The 22,505-nt window shown below is 40.1% G+C and overlaps 1 protein-coding gene across 4 annotated transcripts; it reads left to right on the top strand.

Moving 5' to 3' along the window:
* Nucleotides 1-914: 914 nt before the first annotated feature.
* TBC1D24 (TBC1 domain family member 24) lies at nt 915-22,131 on the top strand. 4 transcript variants are annotated; one of them, XM_088148160.1, is made up of 8 exons: nt 915-1,010; nt 9,206-10,238; nt 12,016-12,030; nt 15,714-15,872; nt 17,280-17,343; nt 18,253-18,348; nt 19,907-20,141; nt 21,895-22,131. In XM_088148160.1, exons 2-8 carry the CDS (start codon nt 9,280-9,282, stop codon nt 22,047-22,049), a joined length of 1,683 nt encoding a protein of 560 aa, XP_088004286.1. In that variant the 5' UTR covers nt 915-1,010; nt 9,206-9,279; the 3' UTR covers nt 22,050-22,131. The 4 variants fall into 4 exon arrangements, with proteins under 4 accessions (XP_088004286.1, XP_025019609.1, XP_025019610.1 ...); XM_025163841.2 differs by having other exon boundaries at nt 12,013-12,030; XM_088148159.1 differs by lacking the exon at nt 915-1,010 and adding an exon at nt 4,329-4,431 and having other exon boundaries at nt 12,013-12,030.
* Nucleotides 22,132-22,505: the final 374 nt, after the last annotated feature.

Genomic DNA, 22,505 nt, shown 5'->3' with positions numbered 1-22,505 from the left:
TTATCAGTGACTGGAAATCCCTTATGGAGTTTTTGCTTAAAAAAAGAGAAAAATGAACTTGTGATTTATGGGTTTGAGATTAGAAGAGGTAGCTTATGGAAAAACGGAAAGTGTGATGCAACCTTAGAGAAAAAGGGTAAAATATAAATGCATTTATAACAGCTGTCAAGAAGATTGGACGCCGCGTCTGTATAATCTTTTCTCTTGTTTCTTTCTTATTCACTATTCTTCCTTATTTTCTTTCTTAATAGGTGTATTGTTTTTATCTTGTTACAAATTTCTTCAATAAAAATTCTATTTAAAAAAAGTGAGAGACTTTCCATCGCTGCAGGAGGAGAGTCGGTAGCCAAAGATCAGGAGTCCTCCCACAGCACCCTTTCAGACTAACAAATGTTATTAAAAAGCATCAGCTTTCCTGAGCTACGGCTCACTTCAGCAGGTGCATTGCCTCTACAGATATAGATTAACCAATTTAAACATAAATCTAGAAAGAAATCACGATCTCCCCAACTGCAAACTGAAATGCAGCGACCTACAGTACTGCAAAGGGTAACGCCTGCTTATCGGACATTAGGAAAGTTCTTATGAAACTTCGGATTCACCTTGCGAATCCCGCAAGAAATATAAAACGCAAAGCGCGCTGGAGTGCAACAAAAAATAGGGGCCGCAGCAAACAAAAGCGATGGTAGCTCGCAACTTTAGAATTAAAGCAGCTTTTTTCCACTCCCATCCTTCAATTAGATCCTAAGGCGAGAGGGAGCGCCACGACGCACGCGCAGAAGCGTGCGCCGGCCAGGGCGCGCGCGTGGCAGCAGCGGAAAAAAAAAAAGAGCACGCGGCCGAGAACTCACTAAGCATGCGCTTCCCAGACCTGGAGGAGAAGCACGGGAAGCGCCTGCGCGGGAAAGGGAGGCGCGGGAGGGGGGAGGCGATCGGAGGCTATCAACTGCGCCTGCGCTGGCTTGGGCAGGTTGGTTCACGCCTGGTTACCTGGAGCGCGGAGGCCACAGGTGAGGCGGCGGCGCGCTCCTGGGGAAGGGGCGGGCAGTGCGCGTGCGCGTGCGCTTTTTGAGGCGGGGGAGGTGAGGCAGATGTGAGGGAACGCGTTTTCACGTTTGGGTGAACGCGGAAAGGGCCTGGGGAGGGAGTTTGCTGAGAGAAGTGGGGCTTGGTTTGAGGATGAAGGGGCCAAGGGGCTGTGAGGGGAGCCGCCTGGGTTGCTTTTGAGGCGCCCTCCCCGTTCCTCTCCTCCTCGCCCCGCCTCCCCGTTCATCCCGTGGCTCCCTGCGGGGCGAGAGTGTCCTTGAGCATAACCAGAGTGCCCGCCTGCCTTCAGCATCAGCAAACGGCCGCCTGCCAGTGTCTGGGATCCTGTTTAAGTATCTGTGAGTTTGCACGACAGCCGGCTTCTGAAGGAACCCATTTGCACCATGCTTTGAATCACAAGCTAATTGTTATTATTATTATGGTTGGACGCACAGTCAGCCAGATGTTTAGATGGGATTTGGCATTTTTATCCACCTCTCGAGTCCTTCCCAAGGGCCTGGGATAGGATGATGATGATGACGATGACGATTATTAAAATGTATATGCTGCCCAACTCCCAGCTAACCAGAAGGGTGGAGTTCCTGCAATTTATTAAGCCAACATAGCAATCCACAATCCAACAAGAAGTTGAATGCTCAGCAAGCTTGGTTAAGCTTGTTATGGGAACCCAGCCCCATGGGTGAAGAGCGGGGAGGCAAACTCATCTCTCCCCTTAGCCAGGAAATTGACTGGGCTATTTGTTATTAGGGGAAGAAAAGGGTAAGGGTGGGGTGACCTGTAGAGGCTTAATTTCTTAACCCTAACTCTGTTAACACTGACAATTTAAATCATAGTTAATACTGATATGATACCTTTTTTCCTATCTTTAGTGGTCTAAGTTATTTAAACAGAGTGCTAAGAATCTTTAGTCAGTATTGTACAAATACCACCATATGAAATAATATAATGTATTATGTATAGGGGGGGTTGTTTGTTTTTGTGCCTTTGAGTCAGTTTTGACTCCTGGAGACTGCCAGGACTAGTCCCTGCAGTTTTCTTGGCAAGGTTTTTCAGAAGTGGTTTGCCATTGCCTGCTTCCTAGGGCTGAGGGAGAGGGACTGGCTGAAGATCATCCAGCTGACTTTGTGCCTAAGGTGGGACTAGAACTCATGGTCTCCCACTTTCTAGCCTGGTGCCTTAACCTCTACACTAAACTGGCTCTTTATGTATATTTTACAACAATATAATTTTTAAAAGCCTACTAAAAATATTTTTTTGGAGAAAGGAAGGGGATGTAAACTAAGTACTGTACACTGAAACAGTTTCTGTAGGCTTGAATCCTAGCAGCTTTTGTTCATAACTATACTGCTGGCCAGTAACAGTATGGAAGAAAAACGTTTGTAAAATCTAAAAATTGAAGAATGTCTCAAGTAGTGCACTTTGTACACGGCCCATCTAAAATTGGGTGATGATCATTTGTACTCATCTATCTGTCTGTCTCTGACTGTTAGACCTGATAATTAAAAGCCATTATCTGAAGGGAACTGAAGGGTGCAGCTTAAAACAATAATGTGGCTGGTAATGATGTCAGTTTAAAGAAGAAGCCAGATTGTAAGAAAGAGATTAGAGAAACTTTTAAAAGACTGGTATGTTCAAGGTGGCAGTGTTAAAAATCCAGCTTGGGTATATAATGATTTCTGCTGTTACAGCTGAAAAAAAGAGAGAAAGACTTGGCTGTTAAGGTGTGCCTTTTTAACACTAAGAATGTTTTTAGATAGGATTCAAAGGCTACCCTCCTATGCTAAATTAGGAAGTAAGACTATTAAAATACATAGGTTGATTCATTGATTATGTCCCATCAGTCAGTGTCAACTCTTAGCGAGCACACAGATAGATTTTCTCCATGACAATTAACCTGGTCCTTCAAGTCTTCCAACAGTGCCTCCATCACCACTGTAATTGAGTCCATCCACCAAATACATTAGGATAACAGAATAAGCGTGTATAGGACCTGATTGAACAATGCATTGTTGTCTTGTGTTTTCCTGCATTGCACCCTGATCATCCAGAGACAGCATTGTAATCTCCTTCCACCATGTATAGGGCAATATAACAGGTAATGTTAAAAATAGAATGCATTTCTGCTAGTATGCGTAATGCTTTTTAGCGTGAGCATTGCAAGTAGTAAAGGGAAGATGTATCTCATAACATGAACAATCTAAAATGATTGTTATTACCTCTTGTCAGCTGGAGCGGATGTTGATACTTCAAGCAGTCTAAATTATCATAGTTACAGAGTAGTTGTTGTATAAACGCAATAGACTAGATGTTCAGCCCTTATTTATATTTTTCTTCACCATTTGATGCTAAGTTCAAATGCACTAAGTTAGTAAACCTGAAATGGCCAATATCGTACAGGTTAAATAAACAAAAGAAAACTGTCCTTGTTTATCATTTTTACAGTGTTTTAATTGGAGTTCCATAAAAGTAGTTAAGCCTTTGGGAAGTAAAAGGTATTTGCTACAAAGCTTCAGCACAGATGATATTCCCTTCCAGATTTCTCCAAGAAGCTCATGAGTTTATAATTGAACTGATTTTAACCACGAGTTAACAATTAAGCTATCATTTTTCTCATGACTTTTGGTTGAAAAGCTATTTAGATAGAGGGAAAGGCTACATTGATATCAAAACCACTTAAAATAAACTGGAATGAAGCAGTTTAACCATAACTGGAAGACGTTTCTCATTCTTAAAGGTAAGTTTTTAAATTTTTGGGCACCCTCAAATTTGTTTTCTGGGGTTTTTAATCTGAGAATTGGATATTCAGTCATCCTGGCTACACTCTTTTTTATTGTTTTTCTCTGAGGAAACACCTTTGTTAGGCCAGCTGAAGTTTTATAATAGTTGCAAGTTTTTGAGTTTCTTATAGCCATTCGGTAAGCAAGATGCTTAAAAGCCAGAGGAAAATAAACATTTGATACTAATTGATTCTTGAACCAAATCTGGACTATTGGTCTTTGTCAGGTGGAGGCTATAGATTCATTTTAATAGCCGAGAGAAGCGTAATTCAAGGGGAATTTGTGAGGTTATAGGTTCATTTGACTGTTTTTAGTATGCGTAAGAAAGGGAGTAATAATTGGGTTTGATAATCGTATGATTTTAAAAAGGGGGCTTTATTATTAAGCTGCAGTTATTTGTTCAAGTTGCTCTAGTTATATGTTCTTATTTCTTCTAACTAGAGCAGGCTGTGATTAGCGCTGACTTTCAGAAAATTTCATGAATTGTGCACTTCTTAAAAGACAATCTCCATCCCAGGTGAATTAAGTGATGCTATGGATGTTGTTTCATGGTGCTTGGAGGCTGTGGGGATCTGGATGGGGAACAACAGGCTTCAACTGAATCCTGGTAAGATGGAGTGGCTGTGGGTGAGGGACTCTTCTGTATCTGGGGGTTAACCATCTTTGGTCTTGGATGGGGTTGCACTGCCCTAGATGGACCCGGTGCATAACCTGGGGGTCCTCCTGGACTCATCATTCCTGCTCGAGGAGCAGGTGGCAATCGTGGCTAGGAAGGCCTTTGCTCAACTCCACATTGTGTACCAGTTGCGCCCTTTCCTGGATCAAGAAGCCCTTCTTTCAGTCACTCAAGCCCTGGTCATCTCCCATATAGACTACTGCAATGCGTTCTACGTGGGGCTACCCTTGAAAAGTATCCGGAAGCTGCAGCTGGTACAGAATGTGGTGGCGTGGGCAGTTATGAGTGCTCTAGGGCTACGCATGTAACACCTCTGCTGCGTGAGCTGCTTTGGGTACTGATTTGCTTCTGGGTCCAATTCAAGGTGTTGGTTATGCCTTTTAAAGCCCTTCATGGCATATGCTCAGGTTACCTGAGGAGCTGTGTCATTCCAGTTACGTCGGCCCTTCCTACCTGGTCCGGCAGGAAGGGCATATTACAGACCTCGTCGGCTAAAGAATTTCAGCTGGTGGGGTCTAGGAGGAGAGCCTTTTCTGCCGTTGCCCCCACCCTGTGGAACACCCGAGGTGAGATTGGCCCCCACTCTTCTGGCCTTCTGGAAGAGCATGAAGACCTGGCTCTGCCAACTAGCTTGGGGATCCAGTGAGGGTTCCCAACACTGGGGGTGGCTGGGGGCTCAAGGGGGCTCTCTCCATCTTTTAACTTTGCATATTTTTGTAAAGACTTTTATCGTTTTTATCGCTTTTTATTTGTAAGCCACTCATACAATGAGATGGGCAGCGTATAAATTTGATTAATAATCAGTAAACATTACTGAACAGGTGAGTAACAGCAGTTGCATCGTAGAATTGGCCTCAAGCATGTACCAGTTCCATCGGCCTCATGCTTCTATCCCTAACCTGTCAAATGTATATACGTGTGATGAATAAATTAAATAAATAAATCTAAGCAATAATGTGGTGCTAACATCCAGCTTCATTGAGGTTTTTCCTTCATGTTGCATTCTTTTCGGCAAAGCCTTTTTTACTAACTGTATCTTTAAGCATGGTATAATCTTTCTCTTTGGAAGAAATACTTTTCCTTGCATTATTTTTTTTCACATCTCTGTATTTCCCTTTTTACTAAAATATTGGCAGTTCCCCCCGCCCCGTCTGTGTTCTTGCTGGTATACTTAATCACTTTGTCCAGCAGATTTTATGTGGGTGGTCATAATTAATAAAGAATTTGATTAACAAGCAGTAAAATTATTTTTCAGATTAATCGTTAATTAAATACTTCCAGTATCGCTCTTACAGCTATACACAGTAATTCAGTGCTGTGAACACAAAACTCACTTAGGCAGAGTCTATTTGTATAAGTATTAGATGGCTCCCATTTAGTCTGGTTTAGAGAACACTGTAGTTGTGGGGACACAAACTGTCATTGCAGGCCATAGTGACCTTGAATCCCTAGACAAGAACTGCTGTTCAATTTGGGGGTAGGAAATAAAACATTGAATTTGGAGAAATCTCACCCCCTTACTTATAACAATCAGATACCAGGTATCCTCCAAATTGCTAAGCATGGGAGTTAGTAGTAGTAGTAGTGGTAAATAGATCATTTGGTTAATGAATTAGTGCAGTTAAAAGCTTTCTTGTAGCAGCCCATATTAGCAGCTGTGATATAAGACTGTGCCAAAAGGTCCATTTTCTTGGCCTGTCGATATTTTTAAGCCGATGAATTGATCATGTAATTAATAGAAGGTGTATAAGTGTATCTCCACTGTTATTGTGGCTATTGATGTCGTGTTTATTGGATGAGGAATTGAAAACTTAAATGCACAATTCCTCAGAAAACCACAGGGTGACCTAATCATCAGTGGAAAGTGCTGGTGCTGATATCCTGCTGTGCCATAGCAGCACATTCAGAATAGGCAGGTCTTGGCATTTTTCTTAATTTGATATGGGAGATATAATTCCCTGCTCAAAGTGAACAGCAGTATATTTTAAGTAGCTTTTCAATTTTATCCCTGAAGTGCAGCTTCATTTTTTTATTATTATTTATTTTTATATATATATGAATGAAACTGATTTTATTTATTTTTGTGTGTGTGTGTGTGTGTAAAAAAATATTTTTTTTCCCCTGAGATTTTTAGTCTGAGAATTGAATATTCAGTCATCCTGGCTACACTCTTATTTGTCGTTTTTCTCTGAGGAAACACCTTTGTTAGGTCAGCTGAAGTGTGTGTGTGTGTGTGTGTGTGTGCGCGCACGTGCATGTATATATATATATCCTGAAATAATCCCACAGAGGAGGTGGTAATGGAAATATGTTTAAGTGTCTAATTCCACAGAATGTAGCAATATTTCCTCTTTCACTGGCATTCAGTCTAATACTGTACGGGCCTTGGATGAAAAATGAGTTGTACTGTAGTAACCATTTTAGGTCATTCCAGATACTCATTTATGTAGGATTGGTGCCAAGGAAATGTTTTAGTCTTTTTACTCTCTGGTACCAGTGCAATGTATGAAGCTATGTTAGATTTAAAAAAAAAAAAAATCATCTGAGGGGAAATTGGAGTAGGCCATAGTTGTGACCAGAAGCAATAGCTTAGTAAGTGTTAGTTCAGATCTGCGTTCCTGTAGCCCATCTTAAGTGGTGACAGAAGCTGATATCAAGACATCTTTTTATATTTATTTATATATACACACACACACAGTAATAGTCCTTCTTTCCCAACTTTAACTCTGTAGAATATCCTGAAAAAAGAAATGTAGAGTATCGTGAATGCAAGGTTTTGACCCTGAAGAAGTAGGACAGCTGTTTATTTTCATTTCAAATGTGTGTTACTGGAAGAGCCATGTAGCTAGAAGTTCAGACGTCCACATCAACAGTTTAGCCTTAGTCCACTTTTCTTCATTCTATATTCATTGTTTGGCTTTTTCTCATGAGTTTTGTCCCTCTAACAGTATAAAAACTTTTCCAAGAAGGAGCAGATATAAATATGCTTGGAGTCTAGGATTCAGATATGACCTATCAAAGCTGATGCAGATGTTTGCAGCCATAGTTGTTTATGCATGAGAGATTAGTTTAAGGCTGATTGGGTACAATTCAGTGGATAGAATATATTGAAGTGGGAATGTCATGTTAATCTTCCACAGTATTTTTGTATTAATTTTATATTAATACAAAAGTCAAAAAGGCCATACTGTATAAAGTGTCAACATCACAGCTAAGATTCAGTGCTCTGGGGGATTACAGGAAGCTCAGCTCTTACTCCATTAGTCAGACCAAAGATGATGCTATTCAAACAGATCCCTATAAGTTGCAGGACCAGCAATAAAAAGCACTATTAGTAGCCTGTATTAGTCATATGTCATATGTCATATTAGTCATATGTTACCTAACATGAAATAAGTATCCAGCTTTCTATAAATGCTTGCTTGGCAGAGATTCTTGATTGCCACCGCTGAACTGCAAGAAAATACAGCTCTTGAACCCGGTTGCTTTGCATGTACTGCTGCTCATGTTTTTGGGTTGCAGAGCCAGACAGTTGAGCAACCACAAGAGAGCTTTATCTCTTCCCTTCAGCCTCCTTCCACTTCTCTCATGCGAAGTAAACCACAATTCCAAGAACTCTTCAGACTAGAGAATAAGGAGCTCAATTGTACAAGCTTGTACATTTGGGGAGAGAGTCAAATCTTCATCTGTTCACATCTTGGTTATTGATCACTATTTTTTCAGAATGTTTGAGACTACAAATGAAAAAAAAACCTAGTCTCATAGAACAAAAAGTGGTTTACAGTAAGGAATACAGAAAAGCTATTAGACAAGTGGAATTGTAATCTTACTCGTTGATTAAAAAGTAAACTCTAATTAGTACAATAAGACTTAAAGAATGATTTTATTCATTCCCTAAACCCACAAGAATTGCTGATGGTTGAGGATTCTGGGAGTTGTTTTTCAACTAGGGAGAACAAGATGGCTGGGCTGGCTCATTTAGTCCAATCAAACCAATGCCGTTTTCTTTGAAAGTGAGTTTCTAGACCAGTGTTTCTCAGCCTGCATAACTTAAAGATATGTGGATGTCAACTCCCAGAATTCTCCAGCCACTATAGATGAAATTCTGGGAACTCAAGTCTATATATCTGGAGGTTGCCCAGGTTGGAAATATGGTGGTAGACCTTAAAATTGTATACTGTGTAGTCTTCTGTGTATGCTTTCAGAAAAAGAGAGTCCTGTAGCTTTTTGTTGATTAATTTACAATGCTGTTAATTACTGTTACAGGACTCTTCATTTTTTATATAGGCTATAATTAGCTAAATCCTTTTAGGTTTATGAGTTCGCACAGTTACAAAGCCCTCTAGGAAGATCTGAAGCATGTGGTCTTCTGGAAAAGTCTGTTTCTGTTATGGAAAAACAGTAGCTTTTGATATGCGTGAGATGGCAATTGACTGCCATCTCTATTCTTCTATCATTCCATATTTATTCTGTGGGTACTTACAGCATTCAGAGATTGTCTCTTAGCTTCTCATGTCTTCATTGAGAGAAAATGTTGGTTTGTGAGCTAATAAGTTGTACACATTAAATATAAGCTGCTGCCTACATAACTCCATTTTTTAAAAAGGGCATCTCCAACTGGTAATGTGCACTCACTTCTATACAATTAGCAACAAAAGGGCAAGCTAAAACTTCAAAACTTAAATGACCTTTTGTTTTCTTGCAGGAAGCAGGGTAAACCCTCCAAGAGATTTTTAAAGAAATCTCTTATGTCGTTTCTTAAAGACCGCCTTGGCAACTATGGGTGAATACAGTCGGTTTATAGATTGGGACAAAATGGATGCTACAATCCAGGATCAAGATGCAAAGGAACTGACCAGCACAGAATTCCAGGACCTGAAACAACTGGCTCGCCAAGGATACTGGGCCAAGAACCACTCTTTAAGAGCAAAAGTATATCATAAGTTGATCAGTGATATCCCTTGCCGCACTGTGACACCAGATGCTCATGTCTACCGAGACATTGTAGTAAAAATTTTGGGCAAACGAAACAGCAGCACTCTTCCCCTTCCGGAATTTGTAGACAACAGCTTGGTTCCCACATACTGCCTGAATGCTGAGGGCATTGGGGCCGTCAGGAAGATCATCTCATGCATTGCAAGCCAGTTCCCGGACATCTCATTCTGCCCAGCTCTGCCTTCTGTAGTGGCGCTCCTCCTTCACTACAGCAGGGATGAAGCAGAATGCTTTGAAAAGGTTTGCCGCATCCTTGCCTGCAATGACCCATCCAAGCACTTCATTGATCAGACCTTCTTGGCTTTTGAGTCATCTTGCATGACATTTGGAGACCTGGTTAATAAGTACTGCCAGGCAGCTCATAAACTTATGGTGGCAGTCTCAGAAGATGTACTAGAGGTCTATTCTGACTGGCACCGGTGGCTTTTTGGAGAACTGCCTCTGATTTACATCGCCCGTGTCTTCGATGTGTTCTTGGTAGAAGGTTACAAGGTGCTCTACCGTGTTGCGCTGGCTCTCCTCAAATTCTTTCACAAAGTCAGAGTTGGGCAGACCCTGGAATCAGAAAATATACAGCAGGACATCCGAGCATTTGTGAGGGACATTGCAAAGTCGGTGTCTCCTGAAAAACTGCTGGAGAAAGCTTTCGCAATCCGTCTCTTTTCACGGAAGGAGATCCAGCTTTTGCAAATGGCCAACGAGAAGGCTCTTCAGCAGAAGGGCATAACAGTAAAACAGAAAAGGTAGCGGGATTTCAGCATCTCTCTATAGGCTTTTTTAATCTAGTAACAACACTCTTTCTTTATGGGGAATAAATATTGCTATAAAATCAGGTGTATCTGTGCATCCATCCTCAGTTACAGCCATTGTGAAAGTATAGATAATATAAAGATGTGTGTGTGAAAAAGATTTTCTGGGAGCTGGATATCCAACGAGCTTAAATTTTTAATAGGGTGATAACATAGTTCTAAGTTTAACTGAATTAAGAAGAGCAACCTCAGGTGGGTTTTTTTCTGTAATTTGTCACATTACTTAGAAAATATTAGGTTAAATCTGTAGAGTCTTCCAGGATATTTCCTGTATTGCACCAGAGCCAATCTGTGGCAAAATGGTGAACTCTGGACCAGTGGGCAGTATTTTCAATTCGTGATAGCAAGCACGTAAGAAGTGAAAGCCCTCAAGTCTGTTTGATGGTTAAAAGATTGCCTCAGATTAAACATTGACAAACATTAATGCCTCTCAGTTCTTATATCTTGGAAAGCTGAATCAATGTTCTATATATTCCATATATTGCTAGAGTGGTGGCCGAAGCCAATAGTTGACAACAGATAATGGGATTTTATTTTTATTTTGGTATAATCTGAAGAAAAGCTAATGTTCTATCACAGTATGATATGGTTGGAAGGAGCTATTGAATCTAGATCCTTGTTCAGCACAGAAATCCAAACCAAACCATCCCTGACAGATGTCTGTCTAGTGAAGGAGATCCCAGCACCCCTCTGGATAGTGATTCCCCTTCCAACTGCTCCTTGCTGTTATGAAACTTCCTAGTGTGGGTCTGAAATCTGCTTTCTGGTAACTTAAATCGTGATTTTGGGGTCTTGTACTCTGAAACTATGAAGAACAGGTCTTATCCTTGTACGTGACCTCTTTTGAAACAAAAACTTCAGGGAAGGAAGGGTTTCCTAGCTGCTGACTGACCCAAAATAGAAAGCTCCAAATAACTTAGCAGCAAAATCAATAACTGATCATTTCACACACATAAAGGGCATCATTTCTAAAACTATATAAGTGTCAGTTTCCCCCAGTCTGATTATTTACCAACCTCCAGGTAATATATCCCATGGTTCTGGTTTAAAAAAGAAAAAGATACAGCTTGTAAAAGTCGATGCTAGAATGAATGTGAACTTTTAATGCGCTAGAAATGTACTGGATACTATGGTTTATGTAACACCTTCAGTGTACCCACGTATTTAGTTTCATTTAGCAGTGGTAAGAATCTAATAATAGCTATTGTCTTAAGAATCCTTTCTAAGGGCTCCTATAGTGTCTTGCTACCGAAATCATAAGACATAATCTGTAATAGCAAATGTATTGCTGATGCCTTGTCTTTAAAATCCCTGTGTTTGGGGAAAACAAAGATAAAAGGGATTTGTTGAATGGACAAATGAATTCAAGGCAAGTTGATCAGGAAAGGTAAGTTAAAGGTAAATGAACCAGAAGTCATAAGTTCTGTGGAGGGAGATTGCAAGAAGAGAAATGTGATCTAGAAAATTTGAAAACCACCAAAGGAACTGAGAACTGATTTAAAAAAAAAAAGTATATGTTTAAGTGTCTTTTATTTCACTATTGGTCTGTTCAAATCTTGTCCTGTGTTTCTTTGTAGGCCGTTTCCATGCACTTTGGTGGGGATGTCTGAAACTGCTGATCTTTTCTTGATTTCTCCTTTTTTTGTTTCCCTCCTCATGCCTTCTTGTTCTGTCAATTCCATATCTGCTGCATCACTCCCCTTTGCAGCAGTGCGTCCCCGGAAAGGTAGGTTTGAATGTTTGAATCTTCACGCTCTGCTTCTCTGATTTGATTTGGCTTCCAAATGGCTGTGACTGCTATGAGCGCTAAGGTGGCGGCAGCAGTAAAGCTTACTGTGCGTCGGTGGCAGTGGGGTAAAATTCAAGGCTGTCTCTCTGAAGATTTAATAAATGCTGCTGTCAAATTTGGCATGTAACGTCTGTATTCTAGGCTGGCTTTGTTTCTCTTCACTGCTACAAAGCTCCTGGATTTCACTGATAAAATGCACAATGCTGTAAGACTGCTGGAGTTCACAGGAATGTAGTTTCATTGACCATCAGAGGGTACCACAGGACCACTTCCATCTTCTTTGGAACTCATCAGAGGTGGGTGGGCAGATGTTAATTTCGGGGGTTTAGACCCTCTGTCAGGAATCGAAGTCATCTTCACACTTTGGATGACTATTTACATTTGTTTTAGAACCTATCCAGGTTCTGGTGCTCAGCAGTTGCAGGAAGGCATATATAGAAGCTATCAGAATGGTATATACAAAATTATATATACAAGAACTGTTGAGAACCATGCAGGGAGAATGTGATGTTAAACATGAAGCTCCTCTCTGTTTGAGTACATTAAACATGTTTTGAAAATGGTAGCTAACCATGTTCTTCACCATGGTTTTCTACCTAAGAAGGCATTCTTTTGATTTGGTCTCTTCTGACTTGTAATGGGAAGGTGGGTGAACTGTACATTCTCCAGGCTGTTGCAGAAATAGTCCTTAATCCAATTTCAGGCTTTCTGTAGTGCCACATACAAATCTCTGGAGGCATCATGGACATTAAATCTGGGCTATGTGGAAGAAGTTGTTGCCTTTTCCAATTGTCCTGTTGACCACCTACAGTAAAGTATTGTAGAAGAAGAGCTAGGTTAGTCTATGGTGGCAAAAAAAAAAAAAAATTAGAAGGTGTCTGGAAGCACCTTTTCTGACCAGCACATTTTATTAAGGCAGAAGTTTTCATGAGCTGCAGCTCGCTTCATCCGGTTGTCATCAAATGAAGTGAGCTGCGGTTCCCAAAAGTTTGCGTCTTTTAATATTCTCAGAACAGGTGCTCCCAGACTCCTCCTGATTTTTTGCAGTAAGATACTGAACCTGTTCTCATTCATTCTCTTTTCTCGGTTATAATATGCTTTTTCTTATTGTTCCATTATTCCAGTTCTCCCCAGGGTTTTAATATAGCCAAAAAGAGTAACACTGGCTTATTCTGACACTTGTTAAACTTTCTTCCTTTGTATCCTCTCAAGTCAGTCTGATCTTTGCTATATTCCCAGCTTTTGCATCTGAATCCCTAAAGATATCTTTCCCCTGCGCCTTACATTTTAACTCTGTGCACTAAGGTCCCATGCTTTTTTTAATTTTTTTTTTATTTTTTTGGCATTGGCTCCTTGTTCTTATTTCTCACCTTGGCAAGTGTCAGAAGCACATTCCACTGGGATGTGCTGGAAATCCTTTGCTTTCAGCAGCTCTGGGCAGTCTAGTGACAAGACTTTTTTCTTGGGGAATGTGGAAGGTGCAAATATGAATGTTCCATCTTACGCAGTAAAATAGCTGCCAGTAGGAATTTCCAATCATCCGGTGCACTAATCCTGGTGAAGCCTGCAGTGAATGGGAACATACTAGATGTGAACTATGTCAACTGCCAGTGGTCACAGTTGCAAGCTGCGCAGCCGTACAAATCAATTAAATATGTAAATACATTGGATGAGTGGTCATCCTTCGCATAAGCCTGTTGGTCAGGCTTCCCCTTTAGGCCATTCCTAAGCCCTTTTAGTTCTTAAAATGTGCATAAAGCAGTCCTGCCCAACTCAGGCTGTGGCAACAAAATAGGAGATTTGCATAAGCTTTGCCTAAGCTTGGCTAGACCTAAGGCTTAAGTAGTAGCACTACATTTCAGGGAACATGGACAGAGTAGTACCAATCAGAGGTCATGCTTAGTAGAGGAGTCAACCGTAAGATGTGAGAGTGGAGTCCTTGGTGCTCTCTGAGCTTGGTTTGCTTGCAGACGTTTCATTACCCAACTAGGTAACATCAGATATGAGAGTTCCTGATACTGGCTGGTCACTCTCAAGTCTTTGGGTGCAAAACTTTGCACTGTTGAAAATACCAATAGCTACTTTAGTGAGACTCTGTTTGAAGGTATAATCAAACACTGCAGTAACCATTGGAAATAAAATGTGTACCAGGTAAAAAAATATTTCGGTACTAAATAGCAACGCTCTGTCTTGCTTTTCTGTCTGACCACAGGCCGCCAAGGCAGTGGATGAAAAATGAAAATGTATAATACGTAAAACATTACTTTGAAAGAAACAGGTTTCTTTGCAAACCTATCGGAAGAGAGTCAATTGCCAGAAAATGTCTACTTCCCAGACATGAGAAATTGCTTCTTCTGAGGGTTTCTTCTGCTTACTTATTGAAATTTCCCTTTTAAGATCACTCACCTAGGAGAGAGTGTCACAGCTAACATTTCTACAGAAATGTTGCTTCAACCTGAGTTTACCCATTCTTTTATTTAATCCTTCAGTTCTAAGTATAGGAAGTGGGGAGAAGATCTCATGTGAATAGCTTTTCAGCCATTAAACCTTACCAGCTTATCTTTTCCTTCCCTGGGAGAGATCTGGTGTTTTTAGTTACAGACTTGGGCAGAGCAAAAGCCCTAGCATAAAATATGTGGTTTTGCAGAGAAATGTTTTTATTCTTTCTCTATTTTGCTGCTCCTGTGCTGTTTTTCTTTGGTGTTAAAGGATCTATCAGAAGTTACCTTTTCTAGTAGGAGGCCTGGAAATGTTATGGTAAAAAAGCAAGACAAAGGGTTAAAATAATGGACATATTTTCTGGGAGTCAAAGTCCATATATCTTAAAGTTGCCAAGGTTGAGAAACGCTGATACATAGCAAGAAAGGCTGGCATTAGCATTTGAATGAGGGAGAGTGGGAACAGACGTGCAGAGTTTGAAGATGGGTACTGAGGCTTTCAAGAGAGGTTGGTCATATTTTGTACCAAGATTTCTATCAGGAGGATGGTGGTGTGATTCTTCAATCCTCACTAAATATTTTATAGATTCAAAAGCTGCACCATGAAACCATGAGTTGTGCTAATATAATTACGGACATGAGTTGTGCTAATATAATTACGGACATGTTTATGTACTACATAAGCATATTCATGTTAAAGTAGGGGAAAGAATAAGGTGTCTTTAACAGTTCTCTTGAATTTCAAATCTTGTTGGCATGTAGAGTAACATATTCAAAACTTAGCTTGCTTCATTGCACAACCCCTGCATTCATTGTATCTGACATAAACTGCACTTAATCTAGCTTGGCTGGAAGAAAGAAATTGCTATGTTGACTTGTTCCTGGTTTATGTATGTCTCTGTACCCTGCTCTTCCTTTTTATGTGTTGGTCTCAAGTTTCTCATTGTCACCAAGACATTTGTGATTTCTTTTAACTCTTTCTTCCTACAAAATTAGTAGCCCTCTACTATCCTATCTATATTAGTCACCTATGGCATATCTACCAAAGAAAAGATATGCTGGTTGCCAATGCTTTTTTTAATCTTTTAATAGTGATTCTCTCTTGCCAGTTAAGACTTGAATTGGGTAGTATTTGCTTTAGTCAATTGTAATTTCTCAACCTTGCTTTTCATTGTTCCCTAGGCAGAATGTCCACTTGGCTGTTCATGCTGAGAACTTCAAGTCTGAAATTGTTGATGTAAAGAAGATGAGGGACATCTGGTCATGGATTCCTGAGCGCTTTGCACTTTGCCAGCCTCTACTGCTCTTCACCACCTCAGAGCATGGCTGCAGCCTAAACAGGTAGTAATTAACTTCCATCATTAAAAAAAAGAATTTGTAGTAGGAAAAAGTTATTGATGTTGTACCTCCATTGATTATGTGCCATCAAGACGGTGTTGACCTTTAGTAACCACCCAGATACATTTTCACTGGGACAGTCAGTCCCACATTTGGCCCTGCCAGTCTTCCAATGGTACACCCATCACCGCAGTAACTGAGTCCATCCACCTTGCTGCTGGTTGTCCTCTTCTTAGATCCCTTTTTCTCACATGAACTTATATCATAATTGGCCCACACCTTCTCATTCTTTCGATATTTATTTTATTACATTATAAGCTGCTTCAGTCAGAGGATTCTCAGCAGCGTACAAGAGCAACAGCAAGACCCAAGGCCACAGTGATAATGCAATAATGTACAGTAAAACCTAGTATAATTGACAATAAATCACAATATAATAACAATTCAGTTTCTGGCACCAGATACTCTGTAACATTCAAATCCCAAAGGCCTTCCAGAACTTCCAAGTTCTTTCAAGCTTCCAGAAGGCCGTAAGAGTGAAAGCTTACCTGGTCTGAGGGTGGGGGAGGGGGCAAACTGTTGCAGAAGAGATTAAGTATGTAATCCCAGAGAAATGGGATCCACAAGGAGCTTTGGGGCACTACAGTTGATATACCCATCCCTCCAAAGGAGTATCTTCTGTGAGATGAAAATATTTTTTATTTAGGTTCAAGACATAGAAAAGTGCACAGTCTCACTTTAGACACTTGAAAGTATCTATAAATTAATAAGGGCTCAGAAGATGCTATTAAATGTATTCTGTAGTAGTAATAATTCATATATGTGAAAGGAATGGTCTGTGATTTAGTGCTTGGCTGTAACTTTAGTTTAGCTTGAAACTTATAGGTGCTTTTTCTGCAATTTTTCCAAGGATTGTTTCGTCTTAAAGAGAATTGCATCAAAATATTCTTTCGATTAGAGAACATTATTGTGGATTTTGAAGTGGGGGGAAATAAAATGCTTGCTTTGATTGATGGAGCTTTTTAGTTCCTATGGATTGAACTTATCTGAATATTCGAACAGTGTTGAACTGCATAGATGATGATGATGATATTTTTATCCCACCTTTAATATCTATATCTATCTATCTATCTATCTATCTATCAATCATCCATCCATCCATCCATCCATCCATCCATCCATCCATCCATCCATCTATCTATCTATCTATCTATCTATCTATCTATCTATCTATCTATCTATCTGTCTGTCTGTCTATCGGCTGTGAACATACCTAATACCCCTGCTTCTTATTTATGCTATATGTCAGTGTTTGTGACTCTGCCAAATTCTAGGGGAGTGTATACAGTTAGTAGTAGGTAAACTAATGTTTCATGAAGACATAGTTTTATATTTATGTTTGTACATCAGGTTTTACTCGCATTGTGAGGGGCATGAACCAACTCTCCTTTTGATTAAAACAACTCTGCAAGAGGTAAGTGGGGAAGATAAGGAGCAGCATGGTTAGAGGATCCCTTGATGAGTTTCCTGTTTGACTAAAGTAGTGTCTACAATTGTATTGCATCTTCCCTAAATAAAAGCTGAGATTTCTGTTGTCACTTTCTTTTCAAAGAAACTCCCTTTGGCTTTCTCTAACAAATTCGTCCTTTGTAGCATTTCTGTTGGCAAAGGGCTAGCTATTTGCCTTTCAAACTTTCCTCTATCACTTTTAAGAATTGGAGGTCCTGGGGAAATTGGAATAGAAAGCTATTTTTCACATTTTTCTTTCCTAAAGGCAGGATATAAATGTTATAAATGCAGTAATAGCCCCTACTTCATCCACTGCTATAAAAGCATCAATTCCTACATGTTGCAGTTCATGAAACTATCATTGATTAAGTGGAAGTCATCCTGTATATCTTTCCTCCTTAATTCTTAGCCTGTCTTCCAATAGGATGGCAAGTAGATGGATAGTCGCTCCTTTATTTGTGATTGCATGGAATTGCATCATGAAAGAAACTGGCTTCTACATACTTGTAGATCTATGGGAAGAAGATCATACTTGCTAGCTGTAGGCACTTGTCTTTATATGGTGTATAATCAAAAGTAAAGTGATAATTACTTGATAACTATAGGTCGCTTTCAGATATGACATGCTGTTCTCACAATAAGACCATCTGAGAAGTTTGCCACAGACTGTCTATTCACCAAGGAGCTACAACCACTTGTTTGATGCTCCTGTTTTTGCATTTACTACCCAAGATGCATTAGAGGCATACTCAGAAATTTAACACCCTTGGCTTTTAATCTGCCGAAGTTGAGATGTCAACTGAAACATCATCTGTTGAATTTCTGAAGATGTCTGCTTCCTAAAACAGTGTCTGTTTACTGTTACCCATCCTAGGTCTGTGGGGCTTATTTATCAACCGACTGGAGCGAACGGAGGCGAGGAGGAAGCAAGCTAAGTTTCTTTGGGACAGGAGAATGTTTTGTGTTCAGGGTAAGAAACCATTGCTACTTTCTTCTAGAGGTCTTCAGGTCTCACTTGAGCACGTTTGCTGTACCTGTTGAGGGCACCTCAAGGAAGTTGTACTTTTCCTGGGCTCACATGGTAACCAAAGGCTCACATGGAAAGCTTACGACGGTGTTTTTCAAGCTTGGTAACTCTGGCTGGGGAATTCTGGGAGTTGAGGTCCACACATCTTAAGAGTTGCCAAGGTTGAGAAACACTGTTTTAGGAAATGAGGTCACAGTGAAGAATCCCAGATTGGAGAAGACTCTGTTAAATTGCAGTAATCAGAACTGATGAGATCACGAAAAGCTGCCTTTTTTTGACCTTCTAAGGATCTTATTATACAGTAGTTTGCTTTATAATTTGAAACATGAATCCTGAAGATATAGCTGTAAAGCAAAGTATATTCCCACAACAATGCAGATGATTCCCAAAGGTAGCATGCTTTATCCTGACTCTTTCTGTGGTATATCTTCATCTGATACTGAATCTTCCATAATATCAGTTTCATCAGTAAGACTTACTGTTACTTTATCTGACTTTTTTCTCTTTGTGTGTTTTTGTCAATGCTCGAGTATGGTTTGGGGTTTTTTGTAAACCTCTCAGGTTTATTCTTTTTCAGCTACTGCCATCACTTTTTTGTATCTTTTTTCCATCTCTGCTTTGCCTGAAGCAATTAGTGTTGAACGATCCTTTCTTTTCCTATTTCTAGTGTCTCTGGTTTTTTGAAAACTAGGCGAGGATGGATTTAAATGTTCTGCAGGTGAAAATTGCAAGTAGCCATGTGGTTCCTTTTTTCTTTTTTTTTAAAAAAGCAACATTAATAGTATCATAATATCCTTTATCTGAACGACTGTACCTAAATCTGCAGGGAAGTAGAAATTTTTATAATCTATAGGCCATACTTCTCCATAGCTGTTTGCACGGAAGTACTTTCTAAATGAAGATGTGTAAAAGTTTTAAATTAAAACTTGTCCCTATTTACTCAATCCAAATTGGAGTTCACACATTGCCGATGAGCTACCAAAAGCAACATGTCAAACCAGAGATATGCTTTTTAAAAAATAAATGCAATGTTAAGATTAACCCAGAAGATGAATCTTTGCCACTAAACTCACAGCCTGGCTGGGATCACCCCGTTGAAATATTGGCACAGTATCCTTTGCTTTGCAAGGCCTGTAATACTGTGCAGTAAAACTTTCTCATAATGTGCTAATACTCTTATTATTTCTGTCCTGCCTACTAGTCTAAGCTTGGCAGTGTCTGTAAATTACCTGAACAACCTTAAAACCTCTATTCATATGGATATCAATGGCTGGATGATAGATCCGAGGCAGACCCGTATAAGCTCCTCTGTCTTTTCTAAAGAAGGAGCAGGATACAAACTGAATAGCTTCCCTTTCTACTGTCTATCACTTTTATGGTTTCAGAATGCATTTGAATGAAGCTTGCATCAGTGGCACCCAAGCACTTTTTTAGAATGTAGGTCAGTTCTTGGAGAAGGACCTAAGTTAGTCATGAAAAAAAATCTTATTAACTCCTCCAGCTGGTGCCTGAAGTGGAACGCTATGAGTGGGTAATAATCAAGCACCCAGAACTCTCCACGACTGGATCTGAACAAGGGAACAATTCTTCGCAGATTTCTGACTCCGCGTCCACAACCAGCCTCCCCTCAGATCCTTCCAGTCGCCTTTCCCCCTTCCTTTCAGCCCGGCACTTCAACCTGCCTTCCAAAGCAGCTTCCATGTTTATGGCTGGTAGCGCTGAATGCATCATCGTAGGTACGTCTCTGCTTTTTGCTTCCTGTCGAAACAGCCCTTTGTATTTCTAGAGAGAGAAATGAGTTTTAAATTCAGTGCTCCCTGTTAGCACTTGCTGTAGCTGCTTTTACACTTGTCTTTGTGAACAGCCAAAATTGGGAATCTGGGTCAGGATGGAAATGAATATGCAAAATGCTTCTGTTTCCGTATTCTAAAAAGATTATACCTGCTGGGCTAATCATTTTAAAAGGCAGCTAGCTAATATTGAAAGTCTAGCAAGCAACACTAAATTACTGGAATTCCTTTAATACCCAGAATTATTTGGAGTGCTCTTACAGATTTTTTGTAGATGTCACAATCCTTTAGCTTGTGGTACATTTTTGAGAAAGTTCTAAGAAAATGTGCAATACCTCCAGACAGATGATTCTCTGCTGACAGTACATTGCCAGCTGGCTTCCACAAGAGCATGTAGAGCCCCACAGTACCCAAAATTACAAAGCCTAAAATTTAATTTGCACTGATCAGAGGGAAGACAAGAAGCTGACAAGAACCTTCATGCAAGTTGTGCATGACATAGAGTAGAGAGAGGAACAGAGGAACATATTCCATTTGTATAGAAGAATGAAGTGCATACTGCAGTGGCCAAATAATGCAGTACATTGTAAGAGGCTATCAAGCAGTTGCTTAACTCTTTTGAGATATAATATTTCATTAATGACCTGTGTCATGCTCAAGAACGTGGTTGAGCATTGTGTTGTAGTCACTGTCTTCAATATACTGCCGTATTCTACATTGCCACCATGATTAGTTGGTACAACCTGATGACTTGAACACAAGCTTTGCTGAAACCCACTGTATGCATACATGAGTTCCTTCCATGTGGCCATATCTTACCCTCCCAATTGTAAGCATTTTCACCAAGCAAGTATATTCACCCTCCCCTCCTCCAGCTAGCATTTTCACCAGCTGCCCAATGGGAGAGCCCAAATTGGCATCCTACCGCCTTCATTTTTGTGGTGAGAAAGAAGTTCTAAAAACCCAACAAGCCTGTATATAGGGACAGGGAGCGAACAGCCCCTCGATGTGTCTCTATAGGGCAGAGGGATGATGGCCAAGTGCAGTGGCAGGAAGGGGATGCCAGGTCCTGGGGGTGGGGGGCGTGAAATCAGAGTTCCTGCTATTGGGGAACCCACAAGCCCATAACTAGAGGAGACACTGCAAAATTGTCTTTGCATCATATTCTCTAGGAAAAGAGGGCTCAACTTCCAAAGCTTAGGGAAAGATGCAAGGAGATGATGCTGTTCTGAAGTAGGCACAACCCCCATATTTAAAAGATGCAGTAAAACCTCAATTTTATAGATCTTCATTCAGTACAACAGACATTTTAGTTCAGATTCTACCTCCAAATAATGGAAAAAGTTAATTGTTTCTGAAGTAGTCCAGAGAACTAGCATATTTTACATCATAGGCATGAGTGATTCATTTGCAGAATTATGTAATTATGAAAATGATGCCAGTTAGATTAATTAGGTAAATTGAAATTTAGCTGACACCCATCCCTCAAATTTTACTGTACTCATGTTGGATTTTGACAGTCATAAGCTTTTAATTCTAAAGCAGTCTGGTTGAAGGAACTGGAGGCAGATATTTTAGATATATGAAGGCATGAGTGTTCCTCCTCTGCCTACAAAAGTAATACAACAATCAAATGTGAGATAGCATCAAGATGTAGACTAGATGTTCCAGAATGACAGAATGACTCTCTTGTTTACAGGTGGTGGTGATGGTCAAGCCTTCTACATTGATGCAGATTTGAATCACGGAAGAACAGGTCCCTGCAATACTTTCAACAATCAGCCATTGTGCTCTGAAAATTTCCAGATAGCTATCATGGAAGTTTGGGGGTTCAGGGACACTATGAGCAGCTGAAAATGTTGCCTCCTTCAAAAATAACTAGCCCATGAAGTATTTTAAGTTTCTGTGCCCATTTCCAGCTGCAGGAACCAAGCTACCATTTGAATCCACAAAATTAAGCTTCTTTGTTCTTTAAAAAGCTAATTTGAAGTGCTAAGGTAAGTCCCAGTTGTTTGGTCACTGTGTTCTTTGTATGCAATTCCATGAGGTCTAAGTGATCCATCTTTAGTCTCTTTCTGCTGTATTGAGTTTGATGCATACCGTGATATTTTTGGTGGTGAGGTCTTACATCACCCCCCAGTTGATCTATAACTCTGTCAGTATTGCCATCAACTGGTGCCTGGAGGCACTCAGATGTTTTTTCAGATCTTGGCAGATGTGGGTTTAACAGCTGGCTTTAACCAGCAAGTCTCATTTCTTATAAAGATGAGTTTTCATCCAAAGAGAGCTATCTGTAATCATAATCAATCA

Source organism: Python bivittatus, unplaced genomic scaffold (assembly GCF_059951505.1).
Source record: "Python bivittatus isolate LINGU-HERP-01145 unplaced genomic scaffold, Pbiv_v1 ctg000560_np1212, whole genome shotgun sequence".
In the NCBI taxonomy this organism is placed as follows: Eukaryota; Metazoa; Chordata; class Lepidosauria; order Squamata; family Pythonidae; genus Python; species Python bivittatus.
The sequence above is the reverse complement of the archived record's forward strand: the minus strand, read 5'-3'. Positions and strand labels throughout refer to the sequence as shown.

Excerpts from the sequence above, each read along its gene's own strand:
- TBC1D24 (XM_025163841.2), top strand. The coding sequence starts at position 9,280 with ATGGGTGAATACAGTCGGTTTATAGATTGGGACAAAATGGATGCTACA. Across the intron at positions 17,344-18,252 it reads TTAAAACAACTCTGCAAGAG|GTCTGTGGGGCTTATTTATC; the intron begins GTAAGTGGGGAA and ends TACCCATCCTAG. Across the intron at positions 18,349-19,906 it reads GAGAATGTTTTGTGTTCAGG|CTGGTGCCTGAAGTGGAACG; the intron begins GTAAGAAACCAT and ends TAACTCCTCCAG.